The sequence below is a fragment of the Labrus bergylta genome, chromosome 22 (assembly GCF_963930695.1).
Source record: "Labrus bergylta chromosome 22, fLabBer1.1, whole genome shotgun sequence".
Lineage (NCBI taxonomy): Eukaryota > Metazoa > Chordata > Actinopteri > Labriformes > Labridae > Labrus > Labrus bergylta.
Window position 1 is genome coordinate 11,069,063 of NC_089216.1, and position 22,504 is coordinate 11,091,566.

The 22,504-nt window shown below is 41.1% G+C and overlaps 1 protein-coding gene and 1 long non-coding RNA gene across 2 annotated transcripts in view; one reads left to right on the forward strand and one right to left on the reverse strand.

Annotated features, from left to right (window-relative positions):
- The window catches only part of LOC109993383 (glucosidase 2 subunit beta), a 130,093-nt gene that overhangs the window by 14,072 nt on the left and 93,517 nt on the right, over positions 1 to 22,504 (reverse strand). The window contains exon 13 of the mRNA XM_020646332.3: positions 4,910 to 4,981. Within this exon, the coding sequence (XP_020501988.2) occupies positions 4,910 to 4,981 (72 nt within the window). The remainder of the gene's footprint in view (positions 1 to 4,909; positions 4,982 to 22,504) is intronic.
- LOC136177458 (uncharacterized) lies at positions 8,893 to 13,056 on the forward strand. The gene is made up of 3 exons (XR_010665077.1): positions 8,893 to 11,625; positions 12,393 to 12,757; positions 12,853 to 13,056. It is a non-coding gene; the product is annotated as an uncharacterized lncRNA (long non-coding RNA).

The following is a 22,504-nucleotide window of genomic DNA, read 5'->3' on the forward strand; positions in this document are numbered from 1 at the left end:
TTTGATGCTGTTTTAGTTCACTTATATATTAAAAACCCAGGAAAAGTCTGGACTAAAGCCACAGGAAGTGTCAACTTAAAAAAAAACAGTAGGGTTGTCAAATGACGAAACAATAGACTATTTAAAAAGGCTAAAGAAAGGCTGTGGGCACCGGGATGAGTAGATGTCTTTACTTAACTACGTTGCATATTTAATATCTACGGTATAAATGGACTGTTTTTGACTTCTGACAACTCAAGGTGCTTTTACATTACATATCATATTCCTTCATTCATACTCTATTCACACACTGATGGCAGAGGGTGCTATGTACTCTAAAGGACCATGAGTATTAACAAAGCTGCCAATTGGGAGCCATTTGGGGTTGCCCAATGACATAATGACATGTTGAGTACAAGAGCTGGGATCGAACCACCGACACTCTTATAGAAAGTTGACTGAGTCTTGTAGAGTCTGTAGAGTCTTAGTAGTTGAGGGTCTATCATGTCCCGTGACTTATGTCTACTAGATTGTGTGATGTTTGGAGTGTAAAGCATCATTGTGTGCAGAAATGTAATTACATTTTAGCAGCAACTTCTAAACTCAGACTCAAGTTTGCCAGTAAGCTAAAAACAAATCAGCCCTTTGTTAAGTATAAGAATAGCTGTGAGAGTATTTATGAGGAGGGTCTGGGTCTTACGAAAGCAAGGGCCAGACAAGGTTTGGCTATCTTAGCTTAGCATAAAAACTTAAAGCTTAAAACATAAAGTTTTAGTCAATAATAACAGAGGCCTCTGAGTCCTTTAAAACCAGAAAAAGGTTTTTATTTTATTTTATTAATACTGGAAGATTCTTGCACTTTGGAGAGAGACAGGCTAACCGTTTCAAATTGACGTTAACCTTATCGCAAAGCCGAGTTAAGCTAGCCACATGCTTCCAATACAATACCAAACACATGCACATGATGCGATTCATCATACACTCTCACTCGCAGCATAAGAGGCTTTCAAAGAAGCTACAAAGTTGCTAACCCACAAGTACAACATGGACTCATACAAGGGGTAAAACAGCACTTATAGAAAACCCTCGTCTCCACTACATTAACAGACAAAGATGATGAATAAAAGAGAGTCACCCAACAACACCACAAACTGTAGATTCTAAGACAACTATTGAGTTAATGTGTGGCAATCTTGGAAAAATCACCAAACGTTAAAAGTCTAACCACCTCATTATATACTGTCACTATAAGCAAGGAGGGGAGTAGGGGTGGAGCTTAAAGGGATTGACACATGAAGGTTGGCAAAGACAAATAACATCCTACATTTCAGCAGTCAAACCACTTTTATCTTAATGCTACAATAACCCATCACTACTTATTAAAGCAAAAAAAAAAAAGAAGAAGGCACATTTGATTTGAGTGCTCCAAAAGCTGATTGGAGCCAGGCAAAGGAAGTGGATGTTAGCAAGAAGGCTAGCGCTTAGGCTACTGATCCAAGGAAGGCCCATTCACTGGGCCTTTCAGGGGCCCAGCCATGTCATTGGGCAGCCTGACTATAAGTTCAGAAACACATCAGTTGTGATGTCGTAAAGAAACATGTCAATACAGCTGAGGCTTGTGGGAGCTGAGTGCCGGTGTCAGGGTGCTTTAATGCTCTTTTTTACAGAATGCAATGTATGCATGTTTTTCTCTAAAAACAAGTTGTGAAGTAAAGACGGTAAAGACAAACACACACTCTTCATATCACTGATATGTGTGCATATGTTTGCTTTTCTTTTCAGCATTGTGTTTGCCGTCCTGTCATTGTACCCACCCTGTGTGCGGCGGGTGGGGCTGGGTAGCGGGTAGCAGGGAACATTATGAAGATGGATGATGCTGTCACAGCGAGATGGTGTTTGTCGCAATGCAAGCATTTTCTTCTACTCTGTTATCATTATCGTGGCTGATGTTATTGTTACAACGGCCATTTCAGGAAGCGGTTGAGCTGCTGCTACCGAAAGGCAGGGAAGTGAAATGGAAAATGGAGACATTGGAATTCAGGAGGTGAATATGAGTCGTATAATATCTACATTTACAGATAATTGGGAGCATACAGTATGACTGCTGTGCCTTATGAAATCTTTACAGCTGTGTGTGTGTGTGTGTGTGTGTGTGGCCACAGGATAGGAGCAGGCAGCTATGGAAGAAAGTGTGAGGACGCTGATTTATTGTTCCTTAAGAACATTTGTAAACTTAATGGTGTAACACAAACTATCCTGCAAAACCAAGCATGAAGGAAGGTTAGAGCTTGGGGGACAATTTTAACTTTTATGAGCCTAGACACACTTCAACAAACCGAGCTCTGGCCATGAGCTGTAATCAGAATTCAGCAGTGACAGCCTCCATTTAATACCGCAGGAACGTAACATATCTAATCCAAATTAGCCGAATTGGTCGGAGCAAGTATTAGCAATGTCGTCGCTGCGGTAGTCACAGTTCCAGTTTGCACTTTTCATCGACAGGCCACACATGTTAATGCCATTTCTCCCTCTCTCTCTCTCTCTCTCTCTCTCCCTCTCTCTCCCTCGCATGCTTGTCCTTTAGGAGGCTGAAGCAGGTGTGATAAATGCCGCCGTTTAAATCAAAGCACTCCCCTCTCCGCCATTGCCCCCTCTGGGGAAAAAAAAGGAGGATGCCTCCATGCAGATTGATATCAGGAGGCCCAGCCATATCCTGCGAGCGCTGACTGATGGTCTGTCTGGATAAAAAATGAACTTTATTCCCTTCGTGCAAGCTATGATTCATGTCGCTCCCCTACCCCCACCTCGCCCCAAAACCATTTCACATATACCATCAGTGCACTCTCTCTAGAAACAGGGTAGTTCATCATAAAGTGCTGCACCACTTGGCTAGAAAACCAAGAAAACATCAACGAAACGCAACGCAATGCATGTTTTTTTTTACATCAACGGTTAAGGTAAGGGACAAATCTTCATCCTTGTACGCTTTCATGTGAAAAACAAGAATATGTAATACATATTATAACCATCCCTTTCAAGTTGTGTTTGGCAGCGATTCTTTCCAAACAGAGTGACCAACTGGCATGAGCAGGAGACGTGTTCGACCACTGGTTCTGTTTGGTCCTTCTGCCCTTCCATACCATCATGAGTGACAGGCAGGCAGAAGCGTCGGGGTCACATTACTCACAGTTAGCATTCTGTTCTTCCTCTTTCCTGCACTATTAAAGCATGGTGAAGCATTTGCACTTTCCGCTCCAAAAGTGAGTGGGTAGTGTGGGAGGCGGCAGTGCAAAAAGAACACAGCCCTGCTTCAGACTCCAATTAATTTGCCATCTGAAAGCAAAAGTACATGTGCAAAAGGAGATAATTGCTAATAAATTATCTTTAATGTCTCACTTCAACTGCCAAAAGGAGACGAGTGAAGCCTGATGGTCTCATAACTCAAAAGGAAAACAAAATGTTTTGACACTTTGTTGCAAATCTTCCCCGGTCATTTGGGCGTCTATATTGTGTTGTTCGCAAAACAAATTGTTAGCTTATGTCCCTGCGCCGACCAAAACAGCACAGTAATTGAATCTCCCTATTTGGGGCGGAGCTGCCGCAATTCATAAAAGCTTCTTTTTTTTTTTCTCAGAGAGGTGTCAATGTCGATGGAATACGTTTCCATAATTACAGCCTAGAAAAGTGTTGGATCACTGACGGTTAACACTAATGAGAGTCTGGACAAAGACAGCAAGAGACATCCCGTAATTATCACCTCATCGGGAAATTCAAAGACAAGAAAAAGTCAAAGAAGAAGAAAAAAAAAAAGAAAGTCAGAAAATCATCAGTATTAGGAACATATTTTTTTTCTTGCCTGTTTTGACAGAGATGTTAGAATTATAAATAGATGGAAAAAGGTGCAGGAAGAATTTTGCAGTGAAATGACTGCTATCGTTTTGACTCGGAGGTGTAAAAAGAATCAGGATCACTTCAAGTCACTGGGTTTTGTTTTTGCAGATCTTATGGAACAATTTCACTCCCAGTCAGGATACACACACTCCTGGGGAACAAAGACAACAACAACAAAAAAAAGAGCCGGTCTTGTGACATCTACAGGTCTGTTTCTGTGAGGCTTGAATGACATCTTTCATCGCGCACAGCCGTTTTGATACACGTCCGGCAGCCGACATAACCAATCCTGAGGGGATGGTGAAAGGCCAGAGCGTAATCCTTTAGATGAAATTGAAACCCTTCGAGGGCCGATCGAGGCTGAGGCAGTACAACCCCGGCAGTATATGAAACTTGCCCCCTGTTTGTCATTGATCAGAAGGTATTAAAACTATAATAGAGATCTGTTGGCGATTGATTAAAGGTCACATGAAGCCTAACACAGATTGAATAAGATTTTTTTGTACGAATCAATAGCGCAAATATTAGACTTAATGGAACTTCATGTGAGAAATGTAACGATGATTAAAGAGCTTTCATAGCAGTGCAGCGCTGGGATTTGTTTCAGGGTCAGTCATGGCACTAAAAAGTCTGCCATGTGAGTGTAGTTAATTGGTATGAACACCAAAAAAAAAAAAAAAAAAAAAAAAAACATTTTATGGCTTTATTGCATGATGAAAGACCGAAGACGATAATATATACAAGTCCTATTCCCTTAAAGCTGAGGGGGGAAACGTAACCTTTTTCTTGGCTTTCTATTAGCAGTGTGAAAGTGTTCTGCTACAGACTCTAAATGTCAAAGCACACACTGTACTTACTGTGCTCTAAAGTTTGCTGGAAACTTTTGTCCCTCAAAGTGTAAATGTTAAATTGTTAACACCTAGTCCTCCTTACGGCACATAAAATGGTTCCACTGTCCATTACCTCCTGTAGCCAGTGACGTCTTTGAGATTTAGAGAGTGGAGACAAAAAGACAAAAGGGGATGATTGAGGTACTTACCCTAATGAGACCTCTGTTCCTGCTGAGCTCTTCTGTGTGACTTGATTGAACGGGCACAGGGTGTAAGTGTACCTGTAGGGGGGGGGGGGAAAGACACACAACGTCCATAGTGAGCAAAAATAAGATTGAATCAAAGATAGTATTACAGCTGTAGTTTCCCTGTGCTGCTTGTCCCTTCTCCCTCTCTGTTGTCTTCAGCTCGGCCCAGATGAAGCTACTAATTACTCAACAAGGAGCTCCTGGCCTCAGTGCTTAAAAGCCGAGGTGGGACGGCTGTGTGTTGCCTCTCAGTCAGGGATTGTGTGTTGTCTTGTTGATTTAGTCCTTTGTTGACTTTTGTTAACTATTTAGTTATTTTTATGGCTTATTAAAACACCTTTGTTTTGACTTTGTAAAAGTGTTTTGTGTGCTTTATTGGGTCAGTTTGTGGGTTTGTTAGCCCCATTGGGCTGCTTTATGGTGGTGCATAATAGTAGTTGTACTTTTCCTCACAACAGTTCATTGTTTCCTAAGTTAATTACTGAAATATCCAGAATAAGAGTATTCACTTTTATACCCGAGCATTGCCCAAATCTTTCACTGCTGCTCTGAGTTGATCACAGAGTTGTTGTTGTTGTGGTTGAGGAGGAAAGTTCAAATGTTCCAAGTACAAACTCTGAACACATTAACGGTAAAGATGCCCTTTGAAGGACATTTCATTGTTTCTGTGCAAAGCTGACTGATGCTCACATCATATTTGAATGATTATGAAACATAAAATGATTGCAATTTCCAATTATCAGAAGAACAATTCACTGAAAATGATAAAAAATGTAACTTGGAAGCAAGGCTGCAAAGTGACAACAGTAAAAATCCAGAACCCAAGCAGAATCCTTGAATGATGAGACTCTTGGCTCAGTGGCTTCCTACTGGGACAGAAGACTGACAAGGAGCAACCAGTTACCATGCCACCCACAGCTCTTCTACTGAGGCAAAGAAGAGTCTAAAAGGAGTTAGCAATTAGCAGAGACCATCACTAATGTACTTGCTGGGGATCGTGCTCGAGAGCTGAGGCACGATCACTAGCTCCAGTAACAAACTGATCAAAGCCCTCAGTGGTGGAGCAGACAGGGGGAGAGGCAGCCTGGCTTTTTTTCTTTGACATTTGAACCGTTACATTGACTGTTAAAAAAGAGCAGAAGATGCCCTGACAGACAGAGAGAGAGAGAGAGAGAGAGAGAGAGAGAGAGAGAGAGAGAGAGAGAGAGAGAGAGAGAGAGAGAGTGAATGAGTGAGAGAGTGCAGGGGGAAGGGAAAGCAACGGCTGCAGCGTAAGTAGACGTGGGCCAGGCAGTGCGGGGGGGGATCAAAAGCTGTATGAAAGAAAAGCAAGATGAAAGAAAAGAAAATGATGAACATCAGAGGGGGGGGGGGGGGGGGGGGGGGGACAGCGGGAGCGAGGTAAGTGATTGGCTGCCGACTTCTTCTTGTTTGTGGATTGTATTAAATGCTTCTCATCTCAGAGACTTTCGTTAGGCGTTTATCCTTTCATGTCTACTATATGTTTCGACTGGGATGGCCCTTCCCTGATCTGCCAGACAGGAAGAGGGGGGAAAAAAATACAAGAAGCATCTTTTTTGACTGCAGAGTAAGCAGTACAGCTGGGAGTAGAATTAAATGTGTTTCACCATGACTAAGCCTGTTGAGAATTCTTTGCCCCCTCCAAGATATTTGACACTGTGCAGTAAGGTTTCATACTGGCTTTTTTTTTCTTATTTATTTGTGTTCTGTTACTTTAATCTCAAACTGGACACTCTGAAACCATTCCAGCAGACATGTTTGTCGGCCAAGCCACAACTTTTGCTAGAGACGTGAAAAATCTCACGGATTATGGATAACCCTGTTGTTCTCTTTTCTAGAGCTTTCATTGGGTTGACATTTTTTGTATTATTTTGTGACTCATGGATGAATTGTACAGACGTTGTGTGCAGGCATTCATGGTGCCCAGAAGATTAGGGTTAGTGACTTTACAATTCAATTTACTGTCGCTCAATCTGTGAATTTATGTATCCACTTATGGTACAACATATTTGAACTTTTCCTAGATGGATTGGAAACCAATTTTGAACATGCATGAAGACTTCGATCCACTTCCAGTAGATCACTCCAGTGCCATCTTGAGTCTCGTGTTTGAGAGAAATGGTCTCAACCACCATTGGTTGGATTGCCAAGTTTTGTGCAAGCATTCATTGTCCTTTGAGGATTATCCTGCTGTTTTTGGTGAACTCCTGTTTTGTTCTCTATACCTGCTGTACCTCAAAGCAGCAGAGCAACTGGTCTTCAACCTTCAACTCACCCAAAAGAGCATATGTCACTCTATTGCTCATCTCCCTCCACTGGCTCCCAGTTACTGCTCGCATCAGATTTTAAAGTCTGCTGCTCGCTTACAAAACAGCAACAACAACGTCTTCTCCTTACCTAAACTCTATCATCCAGGTCTACAGTACACTCCTGTCGCCCCCCGGTGGTGGAATAAACTACCAAACTCCATTTGATCTGGTGAGTCCTTACGCACCTTTAAGAAAAAGCTAAAGACCCAGCTCTTTCATGAACACCTACGCACTTGATGATACTGTTGATGACAATGATAGTTTGGATGATGAAGAAGACAATATTTAGGTTAGCTTTGATGCTGATTAGAACTCTAATGGAGATCCTAGACGGATTGGAACCACACTTCAGTTCATTCACATTACCCAGAGGATGAATCATTCCCGCTTTGCTCCATTTAGATCACTATAGTGCCACCATTTGTTTTTGTGAGAGAAGTTGTCTCAACAAAACTGGATGGAGTGCCACGGATTTTCTAAATTCTCCCCAGGCTGAATCCTGCTTTTTATAGCGAAGCTTTGATTTAGTCTTTAGAAGTTTTGAGGTTTCCATTTCTGTGTTGAGTTTGTGAAATGACTCCACAACTCACAACTGCTGCTCATCCATTCTTGCCAGAAGGAGACTCCCCTGTAATCGCTCTACTGCCACCATGAGACTATTGTGGTTTCAACAGATTACAAACGCCGGGAAACTAGCAACTTTCAAATCAGTCTCAGGTATACTCCATGTTAAGTTTTTATGGGAATATATAAGAAACTTTAAAACTGGAAAAACAACAAACCTGCAGCAAGTTAGCACCATCATTGTGCACATTCCAACTTGAATTTAAAAGCAACACTGTGCCTTAGTACACTTAGTACATTCTCGCAGCGCTGTTAGCCTGGCTGTAGAATCTAGGCGTCTTTCCCCAAGACTTGGTTAAAGGTTTCTTCACAGCTGGCCTTGGCCTCATCAAAGACACTCAACACCCTCTGTTAGCTCTTGTATTACGACAAGCGAGCTGGACACCCACGCCTGAGGGCCCAGACCTTACATAACCGCCGCATGGTAGCTGATACATAATTTGAAAAATGTCATTGCCTAGGTCCAAAATGATACAATTGCAGACTTTTAAAGAATCAAATAGATGCCAAATAAAACAACGTGCAGTGCACCAAATAGCCTCCAACATCAAATAAATCGAGAAGTAAATACATAAGAATTCTCTCTTGATACAGGCTTTATTGTCTCTCATTCAGGACACAAGATTAATTTGGTTTGTAAAGCAGGTGTTTCAGCAACAACAAACAACCTCATCTGGGCCCAGAAACAGATGGCAGCTGATATACAGAGGTATAGTGAGCTTAGGAAGGGGGGAAGGAAAAGGGGTAACACAGTGAAAAGCAATCAAATAAGCCCTATATGGGAGTACCCCTTTATGTCTGTACCTCTCTTTCACCCTCTCTTTTACCCTCAAGGCAAAGCCATCCATCCCTGCTCACTTTTGCTGACATGCCAGCACTGCACAAAAACATTAAAACAAACAAAAAAAAGGCCTGGCTATTTGTGTGTGCAGGGGGGGGGGGGGGTGCACTGTGTGCTGACCTTGGCTACTCGCCTCCATGTGGCAGCTCTTGAGAAAACAAAAGCAAGGCGAGGCTACACAGAAAATGTGTTTCTAAAAGGAAAAGTTGGGATGGATTTGAAATGCCGAGCCAAACATGCGGCCGGAGGTGCAAGTTGATTAGCTGTCTGTCTCGGTGACAGACACCTCACATTCTGCGTTACGTAAACGGGACGCGGCAGAAAGGTCAAACAGGCACATTTATACAAAGTGTCCCTCGCTATCCTTAGCAAATGAGCACAGTGAGGCACGAGGGAAGACATGTCCGCTGAGATGGACGGGTGGTGACAAAGCCTTTGAGGAGACTGACAGTGAGGGGAAATAGATTGCGAAGAAACAGACAAGACAGGCCAAGACAGAGGGATAACAAGAAATAAAAGTGTGCAAAAGAGAGTGGGAGAGAATCAGAAAGTGGTGGTGGTGGTGACGCTGAGCATATGATTCATTAGCTGAACAAACCGTCAATATGACAGATGATGGCGCGAGCAAGGGGGACACTGGGCGGAAGAAACAAAGGATAAGACAGAGCCAGACGGGAAGATAAAACTTTAGGGACACTGATTAAACCTTTGACAATCATTGCAAGGCTTTGATGAGCAATAGATAGAAAATGACAGCAGTGATCCTCCCATTTGGATCCAGAACTCCACACTGTGACTTTGCATATAGCCAACTTTATATCAGTCGCTAGCTATAGTAAGTTGGTACCCAGTGTCAAGGTGTTTAGGGCCGATAGTAAGAGTATACATGGTAGAAGCCTCTAAGAAATAACAGTACTCAGCGAAAGGTTTAGGCCGTCATTAAGTTTGTTGTTTCAGCACTGTCACTGTAATTCATCATGTCAAGGACAAATCATGCCACTCTTTATGGAGAGCATCTGATTGGGATTTATTTTTCATCATGATGACAATCCCAAGCACAGCGCTAATACGGTGAAATCATGTTAGGAGAGAAAAACAGCTGACAAAACACAGACAGTCATGAACTGGCCTTGGTGAGTCTAGAACTGATTATAGAGACAGTTTGGGATCGCCACATCAGAGAAATAAATAAAAGGCTGCCTCAATCTATAGAAACACCTTTGGGAAGAGTGTGTATAATATTTCAGAAGATTGCTTAAAGACCCCATATTATCCTCTTATCTTGTCAGTCTGTGAAACCAATAGAGTAGCTTTTGAGCTCAGACATCTCCTTATTTCTCTTAAACTTGGGTTAGTAAAAGCCCTCATTTCAGCCTCTGCCTGGAACGGTTCATTTCAGCTGCTGCTTCTGTAAGGCCCACCTCCCCACGTGCCCACTTTCTTCTGATTGGCCAGCTCCCTGGAATTCTTACGGGGGGGGGGGGCAGAGTGCTGCAGGGCGGTCAGGGGAGTGCTGCTCTCCAGTGCTGAGAGAACAGGCCTACGTAAACATTTGAAATCCTTGGTTTCACATTGGGGAACTATCGCGTGATTTGCAGGAAAAGCCATTTAAGCGCCCTCTTATCCTGGGATTTCTACAACTTACGTTTACCTCGTGATCTGAAACTTTGCCAATACTTAGTACGAGCGTTCAGCATTGTAACACTATAGGTGGGTTTGAAAATGGGTTAACTTTAAGAGACTTCAAGATAGTCTCCCTAAGAGTTCAAGATGCATTGAGGGAAAGCAGATGGGCCATATCGGCAACTGGCCCACCAATAATGATTGGGAGAAATTTCCTTACTTATACTTGTATTCATTCATATTTTATATTGAAATGCAATTTATCACCTCACATACTGTTTCCCATTTTAAAATGTAGACATTACAATCAGCTATCATGTGTGATTTCTCAACCAATCATATCAGGTCATTTTATGCTAGCAAAATCATGCTGAGCTTGTTTCTGAGTTCTTTCGTTCTGAGTTTTACCAGGAGCGAGTAGAACACCAAGGTAGAAATCTTTGAAAGGGTTTTGGCTATAGGGTTTTGATTTTGGTTTTTCCTAGATTTAGGAATTATGGAATATCTCTAAGAGAAACTGGATCAAATGAAACAAGACCAAATGGAAGCCTTTGTGTTTTTAAAGTGTACAGTAGAATATAAGATAAAAGATAAGTTGGGAAAAGTCATGTTTGTACCCTTTTATTGGTTAACTTTTTGCCTTATTTTTATTGCAGAGAGCAAAAAGGACCAAAAATCATTTTAAAAAGTCTCCATGTTGCTCCATTTTTATTACAGGTAACACTTTTTACATTCATTTGGCACACCGATCCTTGTGCTCACTACAAGCTGAGTGTTTCTTCTACAAACCACTGAGATTCAGAGAGAAGCAGCAATTAAGCCATTCGCTCTGTTGACGGCTATGTGACGGCGTGGGTGGAGTTCACTGAGGGTGACACTGCAAACTGCAGCAACGTCAACACTGAATAATTGTTATACAGGTGACACAGTGTACATACAACTGATGTGCCAGAGGTCAAAGGCTCCTCAGCGATAAAAATTGATGTTTCTAATTGTTTAGCAGCAAACTGTTATGTAAGTTTACACTGTTTATCTCAACAGCAAAGAGCAACCTTGGGTCACATGTTTAGAAGGAGAGTGTGTTTCAATAGCAGCTTATAACAGGCTTCACTGGCGAACAGCTGACATGCTCGGGGGATTACAAGCACCAAGCAGCGTCAAGGTTGGAAGTTGAACCTGCGGCCAGCGGGACGAGGACTGCAGCCTCTGTACATCGGGAGCTTGCTCTACCAACTTAGATCTAAATCAGCACCCCAGAGGTAAGATCTTGTATTTTTTTTTGGTATATCATTATTGTATTATGAACAAGAATATCTGACCAGACGACTTGTAAGATTGTACACTAAATGTAATTTCTGTTACTTTTTGTGAAAAAAGAAAAGTTACCCTGCAAACATTGTATTCAGTCTCCTAAATTAAAAAAAAACGTTTCCCTCCGTCTGTTGAGCTCTGAGTAATTGTGAGAGAGAAAAATGAATTGCTTTAGCACCTTTTTCATGCAACACACAAGGTATTCAAAATGAAATGCTTCTAACAGTCACATTCACACAGATACAAAAGGAAAATGCAAAAGTAGCAAACATCTGCCTAATGTGAGCAGGAAGTAAATACAATTAACGTACCGACTGCTAAAATATACATTGTCTTGCTGTATGAAATGTAATTAATGACAAGCTAGCTATACTGGAGCTCAGAGCACAGACACAGCTCATTTGCATTTAAAGCTACAGACACTGAAACAGCCTGTTCTGAGCACAGCTGACACAGAGGCATGATCAAATACAGGACCAGAGTGGATTTATAACCAAAAACTTCACAGACATGTTTTGGGGAGCTCTGAGAATTACTTAAACTTGTTGAAGAGGAGGATAATATGTGACCTTAAGAAAAATAATGAGTATAGATGCTAATGATAGTAATGATAATAATGAGTTTTCAAGCTCTGGCTTACATTTTAAAATGTTTGGACAGAAAAACACATTTTGAGAGGCGGAAAACCTGATAGGTGTTTTTTTTTTCCCCACAGCCTCAATCAATATTGAATCATCTGACCTGCTTGTAAAGGCTGCAGGGTTTTCTAGCACCTGTGTGTCCTTTAATCAGCAGATCCAGCTCTAAGCCCTGTCTCAACACGTCCACAGCCCCGCTGCAGTGACCTTAGAGCAGGTTAAGGCAGGTAATCTATAGATGACTGTGATACCCTATCAAATCTAAACTTAAGTCCTAACAAACCAAGCAGAAACAAAAACCTGACAGCTATGCTCGACGACAGCACTTTGAAACCTGCACGGCACGCTGGGTGCTATTCTTTTTTTAACAAAATGGATAGAAATAAAACAGGCACCTGGTAAAGGGCAATCCCTGGACTCAACTTGGATAAGTGCTGATGAAGTGAGTTTTTGCACTTACAAAATGCAGAGCTGGTAATGCTACAACGTGTTTTATTATGCTTGTTTGTGACTCTTTCTTGCCTTTTCGTTTCACAGCTGCTGTTCCACTGGTTTCTGATTTTCTGTGATTGATGTCTCGCAGTAAATGAAAACGACATCTAAAGCATTGGAGAGCTCCTATGTGTGCGACTATTTAAAATATTGATGAGTCAGCATATTTCTTTTAAAAATGTCTTCATTTCAACTTTGACTGTCCTTCTATCCAACAAACAAACAAACAAACAAACAAAAAAACTCCCTCTGTAGAAAGTTGTATTTGAAATGAAAATTAAAGAACATTTTTCAATCATTTTGAAGCAGGAATATAATCCTTTATTAAAATATTTATTCCTCTTTATCTACGTCAGCCAGCGATTACATAATGTTCTGTGCAATTACCTTTTTTTGCTTCACTTTTTACATACTTTTATCTAGCAATGAAGAAAGGCCTTTTCCTATTTTAAGAGCAATTGCCTTTAGTTCTACAGCAAGATTTTTTTTTTTCCCAGGCAGTGCATCTAATATAAGAGCACCTACTGTGAAACATGAAGGTGGGAGTGAGCCACTTTGATTTATGTCTTGGTGTGGGGAAAAAGTTCTGCAGTGTTTCTCCTACAGAAAAAAGCATAAAAGTGCAGCTGTTAGGGTTGGATTGATTATTGAATCTAACTCCAGTTCTGTAACTCAAGACTCTTTCATGTTCAGAGTTTATATAATATGAAAAGCAGCATCATAGTCATTGTGAGAGCGGGTCATTGCAATTCCTTTTATTTTATATTGTAAGTTCATTCTTCTGGAGCCGGTTGAAAAAGAAGACGTTCTTGATGTAGGCCATTTTTCAGTTTACCTTCATTTTCCACATGGCCAACCACAAATGCATGCCTGGATAAAACGCTGGGCACTGTTTTTACTACGAGTCTTATTGAAGTTCACTTTTCCTGACAGCTTATCATATTCTAGCCTTGAAATTCTCTATGCAGCACTGAGCCCAAATGCATAAGATAGAGAAATATATATATTTTTTTAAGGTTTTCTTATCTTATTACGCTCCGCTTGGCTGAAACAACATGAAGAGAGAAGGTGAATGCAGAGCCGAGGCCTATTTCTCACATCAATTACCCATGAAGATAAAACAATACAGAGCGAAAGAGCCTCTGTGGCTCAGAAAGATGCCTCAATTTAAATGTGGAAGGGGAAAAAAGGAGAAGAAAGAAAACAAGCCAAACTTGAGGCCAATTTAGTTCTTGGAGCCATCAGTAAGAGCAATGATGCAAATAGCCTGTGGCAGATCATTTAAAGCTGCATTCTTGCTGCTTTCTCTACATGATGCTACATTACTATTGCTGCTATTTTCTCTCCCAATAGGGAAGCTTGAGGACAGTACAAGATATAAGAGTTAGTCAGGGACGAATGCTGGTCTTTTGGGGTCTTTCAATTGTCTTAAAGGTAAAAGCAAAATACACTTCATCATGTTTTTCTAACACTAATATGTGTCCCTAGCCTTTGTGACATCACAAAGAGTAGTAACCCCTCCCCCAGGTGGAAGACACTCCCACAGGAGGTGTTTGTTCTGCCCTGTGAGTCTGCCTTCTCACCTATAACCAATAGGCCATGGAAGCGAGAAATCCAGAGCCACCAAAGTTCTTCCAGAGGGGCGTGGTCAGACACAGCTTATTTGCATTTAAAGCTACAGACACAGAAACAGCCTGTTCTGTTGATTTATCAACTCCTCTGGACAAGGCCTCTTGCCTCTTAACTGATCCCGTCCTGTACATGTGCAAGTTGTTGTTTTTTTTTTAAACTAAAAATCTCATACTTGTTTCTTTAAACAGTCACTGTGAATATTTGCTGTAGAAAATGTAAAAAAAAAAAAAAAAAAAAAAAAAAGGCTTCTCCTGCAGTGTGCTATTAAACACGTCTGACACCTTCCCAGCGGCAGCAGTTTCAGGCATTAAAAATAACTTTACACAGAGTCAATCTTTCTGCTGATGCTCTCATTTGCTTTTGTTCTCATAGACGTCACTGTTCATTTTTAATTCCGATCTGTTTGTATAAGCAGCTCCCAGTTTCACAGGAGCTATAAAGACAGTATTGTTATGATTACACACTTTGACAATGTACGAGTCCTTCCTAAAGCAGATAACATAGGTTTCTTTATTACAGCTCAATACGTGTAAAGATACCTTTAAGACAAAAGCAAACACTGAGCTACATTAGAGAGCCCATACATACAGGACCTTTTCTATTAAGTCTGTATAATTAATTTATAGATGAGAATGTAAAGAATCCTACGTAGGTTTGCAGCAAGTTGCCTCAAAATGATATTTTACACTTTTCCCCTACGCAAAGGTGTAAAATGAACGCCTCCTAACACTAAAACGTGTTAAGACATCTACTTTAACTTAACTCAGGGTGATAATTAAAGTTTTCCACATAAAAAAAAAATAGAGCTGGGTGAATAATCAAAGGCTTCAAAGTTAAGAGTGTGACTGTGAAACATCTGTTCTCACGACACCCTCGCTCGCTTTGAAGGTGTCGCTTTTACACAAACCGGGTTGGTTTTAAAAACGTTAAATAACGGGTCTCTAACTTTGAGTGTCACTTTCACCACTCATCATTAGAATCTTTCAAAGTACTTAAAAAAAAAAAAAGGAGGTTCATGGTATGAATTGATAAAGGTAGAATATGGTGCAGACACTTAAATCTGAACTGTTTTTCCGGTTGCCTTTTCTAAAATCAGGGTTCAAGCCGTCTGAAAACTCCCCCCCCCCCCCCCTTTAGTTTTAATTGAGATGATTTTCATCTGAGAGAATGAAGAGAGTGATTTCTAATTTTGGAGAATCAAAAAGATTCCCCATAAAGAATTGCTTTCCAGAGGTCGCTGTGTAAGAACTTGAATGGTCTCCACAAAGCCGTGGCCCTCACCCCATTCATCACCTTTGGGATGAATTTGAATACGAGCAGAGAGCCGGGCCTTATCGCCTGACCTCCCCGATGCTCTTGGCGCTGGATTGGAGCAAATGTCTGCAGCCAGGCTCCGTGAGCTCAGAGAAAGCGTTCCCAGATGAGTGGAGGCTGTTATAGCTGCATACTAATCCCTATGATTTTGCATTGCATTAAAGGAGACCTATTATGCTGATCCATAGTTACATACATACATATAATGTTAGGATGTTGGATGTCCACAATAACGTCTCGAGTCTGTAACCAGACCTTGACGTCAGGTTCTGCTGACGTATTAGAGCAAAGCATGGAGCAAAGTTTTAGAACACGCCCACCCCTGCAGCTCTTTCAAAGACAGGCCCACCACACTGGCTCAATTAAAATGTCCCTGTGACTGCAAATAGCGCTGGCCAATCGGAGGACAGTGGGCACATGGGGAGGGGCGCCTTAAAGAGACAGCAGCTTAAAATGAACTGTTTCAGACAGAGGCTGAAATGAGGGGATTTACCGACGCCAGTATAAGATAAACAAGGAGCTACACATCTTGCCGCGCTACACAACAGGTGTCCCAGACTGACACAATTAATGGTTAAAGTGAGAATAATGGATCTCCTCTAAATGCACGGTATGTACATCCCGGCAGCAGGGAGCCTGGGCGTCATTCTCTCTGCCACCCCCCCCCCCACTGTTACAGGTAATTATATGATAATAAGCAACGCTGTGCTTATGCTAATTAACGCTTAAGTAAATAAAGGGTTAGGGTCCAATACACTGCTTAGGACAGGGTGGTTCATCTTTAGCTGGACAAATAACAAGGGTAAGGGTACCAAGGGTATACATTTTTGTCAAACAATGCATGAAGTTCATATGAAATGTAAACTGTCTTACTATAATGTTGTGAAGCCTGAGGGGAAACTATTTTTAAAAACAGCCACTTTGCTATCTCTGATTTGAAGAAGAGTACTAAACTGTTCAAGCTGACCCAGACTTACAAATGTATCTTAATTCTTAATTCTTGTTTTGGTGGCGATAGACAATATAAGTTGCGAGGGTACAGCAGAACAAAAATGAAAATAGTAAACATGCTTTACTTGGCTCTAAATGATCTGCCTCTGAATTAAAAACAAGATTTCCTGGTGTGCAGAAACAATGTGGGATAAACAAAAGAAATAAACATTCTGAAAAGTTGACCCGGACTGTTTCAAAACCACAAACCCACAGATCCTCTGCTCACAGCCCACTTCTCTGGCAGCAGAACAAAGACTGATGAGATGTGATGGTTTTATGACCCAAACAGACACGCACGCACTCGCTGCCAGCCCACAGGTCTACCGGGCGGACGGAAAAACTCCTGCTACTTCAGATGGTCGCCCCTGCTGTGGAATGAGACACATCTCGGCGTGCTTTGGGTTGCTTACAGGAAGAGAGCAGTGTCTTGAAAGCCAAAGGCTTTGTTGAATCACTAACTGGGTGAGGGAGGCAGTGAGTCAACAGAAGGATAAACTGACTGAGCTCTTCAACATGGCCTCCAAGAAAAATTTATTAGAAAGGCAGGGAAATGAATCAAGTTTTAAGATGCAATAGAGTGTTGAGAGACACAGAGGGCTTAGAAGCATAGAAATCCTCTTTCTGCAAACTGCGTGGAGTGGAGTTTATCATGAAGAGATGCTATAACATCTTAGGCTGCATTTTTAGGATTTATAGGATCCATGTTTCTACAAAGCAGTGCATCATGGGAGCCATGTTATTTATCGTTTAAACAGTTCTCAGGTCTTAAAGTCAGACATAATGTAATGGAAAAGTAATCAAACTAACTAATGTGTGCCTGAACTCTACTAACAGGAAATAATACTAAGCTTTGTAGACAGCCCCGACTCACAGAGACATTTACAGAGGATACTGTATACTTGATTTCTGCTGTATTTATGTGTAAATTGTTGAATATGCTCCCTTTTTTTACTCATTACATTTCAGAGCTTTATTAATAGCATTTTACTAGCTAATGCCGACAGCACTAAATTCTATATTTTTCTTATAACCATAAAGTTTTATTAAAACACTAAAACTTACAATTGAGAATAAACTACTCTTTTTAGTTTTCATTGAACCCCGCTGTCAAACATACTCACTGTGTGTCTTCAGTAGTAACCAATAGGCTCACAGCTGAGGACCATAAACAGAGTTAACTGAAGGGCTAAAGTAGTTAGACATGAACTCAACCATTGTTTGTTTGGTCATTTCATGTAATTGGTTGACAATAATTAAAACATAGATTATCATCTTTTAAACAGGATCATTTTCCCGTGGTAAATACAGTTTTTATTACCCCTCTGTTACTGACAAATGACCACACGTGACCTTCTGAAGTGAATTAATTGCACGAGGAGCTCATTTAGAGTAATTCTAAATTTCATGCTTAAATTCAACAACAGTGTCTGTGCCACATCTCTCATCATTCAAGAACTAGTGGGTGTGACTAAGTGCTCATGCTCCTAGGCATGGATCTGCATAAACAGCGACAGCAGCAACACCACGTCTTTGAACCACATTCAGACGATAGTTCAGGAGAGCCTCTCTTTTCTTTACGTCTCCCGGAAACAAAACAACGAGGACAAAGCGAGGTTTTCACTTCCTGTGTGTGCATGTGTGCATTTGTCCATTGTTTGCTCAAGTCTGGTTGTCTTTCTGGCATGACATCAGAGTCCAAAGGGAAAACGCCTTGATGTTGAAGCAGGCCATCCTGAACTATTATATGAAAAAAAATTGATTCACAAAGGAGCAAACTACTCGCTACATTTGTGTTTTGGCTTCTTGTGACGTCATTTTATCTGTGAAACACCAGCTACTGTAAAATGTTGTTCATGCTGATAAAGCATAATAACTTTTAAAAGCGATGAAAAATGTGACATAAATCCCCCAAAATCTAATTTTTCATCAAACTTTGCTTTAAATAAATAAAACGTACAGATTTCAAAATATTCCAAAAGAAGAAACATCAACAAACTATTTCTTAACATTAAGTTATTCGAACAAATGCTAATTCTTCCTGAAATCAGTGCAATATTCTAAAGGTTACTTAAGCTGTGCTTTAGCTGTTATTGTTTTTATTACTGTTTTTCATAAGATTATGCAAACAGCAGTCTCCTGTGGCTTGATTTCATCTGCCTCCTTGCAACATGTCACACAACATTTAACTGAACACAATGACATTATCAGCGAAACGTGCAACTTGCTGAAATGAAACGTTCCTCCCTCTTCCGACACATCGCAGACATATCCAACGCTCTACACAGCGACCTCCTTGATGCGATTAATATCCAATTGAAAAGAGCTCCCTCTAGGCGATCCTGATGGAGTCTCTCTCTCTTCCCTAGAAGAACCCCCCGTGCAATGCTAAGGCCATGTGATGCTCTGCAGACAGTTGGGAGCGTCTCTTCCCTGTCAAAGCAGAGCCACGGTGGCGGGCATGACTCACTGAAGCGCTGTACTTTCTAATGACACGAGAGCAGAGGCTGAGTCAATCTGACCTGACAGTCTTGCATAAATCACGGCCCTTCGATTTAAGTTGCTTTGAGGAGTGTCAACAAATCCGCGGGAGAAATATTAGACTCTGCTGTAGGTGGGGACTCCGCCTCTGAGAACTCATTATGGGGTGTCTTCCTTCATGCTGTGCCAGGCTGTGTTGACTGAATTGCCGAGCTTATTACTGATTCACTGGAAGAAGCTGCTTTTTTTTTTTTTTTTTTTTTCATGATAAGGGCCCACCAGCACCCTTATAACCATGTCTGAGGTAATACATGCTTTTTTTAATGGCTATTTTTATTTTTTGTAATGTTGAAAAGAAATCAGGCGTCTCTTGGTGCATTACAGTATAGTATAGGAATAAATGCCATTAAATGATAATGCACTGAAAACAAGCCTCCTGTGTAAGCTGTTTATGGTCTGAAGGAAAAAAAAAAACTGATGAGAAAGCAATGCTGAGAACACCACAACACGGCATTTAGCTTCTAATCTCGCTGTTAATCTTTCCACTTGAAAGTGCTCAACAACAAAAGGCTGCTGTTTCCCCTTTGAAATCAGAGTAATTATATTTTTTTCTCCCTGGACAGAAGAGGGAAAAAAAAGGATTCAAGCCCCAGTTTGTAGACGTGATTCACACCACTGTGAGGTGAGGCAGAAGGAATAACTCGACAAAGGATCCCTCTTCATGAAGACAAAAAGAAGAAATATCAGCTGACGCCCTTCGATTGAAATGAAACTCTTTCAGCGTTTAACAGTTTAGCCCTGACGTAGAAGTGTAAACTGGACTTAATCCAGTGTCTCTGAATCAGCTAAAAAGCGAATCATCATCCCATTTGCCACTGTCGTCAAGAGTCACCCTTTTCCCTGCCACAGCGTGCACAAACACCAGATACATTCCATTAATTGAAGTAATACACAACTTCTAGTGATGTAACAGACAGAGTGCATCAGCTCTAAAAAAAAACACTTTGAAGGCTCCAGGCGTTTTTTTCTCCAATATTGGCTTCCACTCAAGGAAAAGAAAAAAGAAAAAGGGGGAGCAGTTTAATCAAAAGTGAGAGATCTAAACGCGAGGGAGGGCAGATGTGAGACGGTTTCAACTGATGATCAAGAAGCCAGGGCGAGGGAGAAGTGTGTGATTCTGCTCCATTATAGGAGAAGAACTGCAGCTCTGCCCGATCGCCACTCGAGGCTATGGAAGGGAGAGCTATAGAGAGCCGTTGGTTTATGTGTCTGTCAATGTCACGTCTCTTCAGGATCACGGTTTAAGGCAAACAGCAAGGATAAAAGAGGGGGGGGGGGGGGGAGCAGAAAGGGGGACTGGTGCATTGCTGAGAGGGTGCTGGTAGGTCAAAAGACCTTCAACTGAGTTGACGTTAGTGGATATTGTGCTCTTCAGTGATTTGAAGGATGGAAAATAGGATGATACCAGTGAGCCGGGTAGAGGAGGGAAACAGAAAATAGTTTGTGTTTCTGTGGGATACAGCTCGTAAGAATTACATTCAATCTGAAAGTATTCTATTTGTAGCCACATTCTTTAAACCTTATGACCAATTAAAAAGCTATTTAAAGACATATGATTGGGTCTGGTGAGATTAAGGTGTTGGCTTTCCAATCTTGCATGGCAGGTAAAGCTTAGCGCCTGGAACACCTGCTGATTTTCTGATGTTAGTAACTCATTTTAAACAGAGAGGCTCTAAATGAGGTCTTACAATATGCTTATGAGTTGCATATGTTACCTCATGCCTAAAGACTGGAGATGGAGCTACACGAGGGACACATTAATTTCACCTGTTGATGATCTACATAGTAGACATGTTGTGTTCATGTGATGAGTAAAATGTAAGCTAAGGCTCATTTTGTTCAAACATTACCATAACTTTCTTTCCACTCTCACCTTATGTTGAGATACTCAAGCTTTAGAAGCCTGCTTTATCAATTCTGATTGGCCAATCTATTCTTTGGGGAGGGATTTGCTTTTATATAATTACTTACAACCAGGGAAAATAATATAAAAAAAGTTGTGTACTGTTTTGCACCTGCTCCTGATTGAACGACATGTTGAAACGGGCTTTTCAGGTATTTGGCAAATGTGTCCGAGGGTTTACCCAATCATCAGCGAGTTGTATTTAAAGCAGTATAATACACTATACATCACCATATCTGTTTGAAAAACATTTGGTTTGTTTGATGCAGAATTAAGCCTTGTTGAAGAGGCATTTGTGCGTTATTGTTATGATTACATGGACTACATTTGCACAACACTTCACTATTTGTCTTCAGCTGTGAGTGAAGGATGATCACTTAGTACGTTTGCATACACAGTTAAGTCAAGCAACAGTTATAAATCGATCTGTTAAGTCAAGCTACAGTAATAGCTCGATTAGTCTGTTTAATTAGACTACTCCATGTCCCATGTACAAGCACTGGTGGTAGCATTGGAATACCTTATTCAGCTAGTTACTATTGGACCTTCTTCTGGTCGACCTATTACATCACAGACCAAACAATCATCGAACAAGTTAGCAAGGGGAGAACTGGTTGTATGTTGAACGCTGAAAACATGGCTCATTTACAGCTCTGTGCATCTGTATAAACTCTACACCATAGTTATTCCTTTGTATTGATTTTGTCTACTCATTTGCGCTCTTTGACTTCCAGGTCTTGCCAGCTTATTGGTGTATACACCAAGAGAAAAGAAACTCCCAGCCGTATTATCTAGATCTGTTCGTCTGAAATTCCACTTAGTGTTATTTCAGTTGAACTGACATGTTAAAATGTGTTTTAAAAGTCTAGTTTCAGTCAGACTAACACAAAAGACCACTGAATATCGCTGTGCAATATGTGTGCTATCTACATTAACAACATTGATGTTGTTGATGACATTCATGTTGATTTTACGGCTTCTGTACACAGACTTCAACTTTCCTTTTCACACTGTGTCTCCAAAATGGCCAACCAAGTCAATACATTTCACTGGTGTATAAGGGCATGGGAAAAACCACAAATTCCAAGGATGTCTGAAAAGTGTATTTGCAGTGTAGATCTCAGTGCAGATCTCAGATAATTTCTTTCAAAAACTGCAACCACCCACAGGCTTCTAAAGCTCCAGCTGGCAAGCAATCCTGAAGAGAACAGATTCTACCCCAGCAGGGGCCATAGGGATGCTGCGGGAGAGAGTAAAAGAAGCTCATTCTGTTGATTAAATTTAGTTGATTTAGCTGCTTGGCTTTCTCCAGGGTGA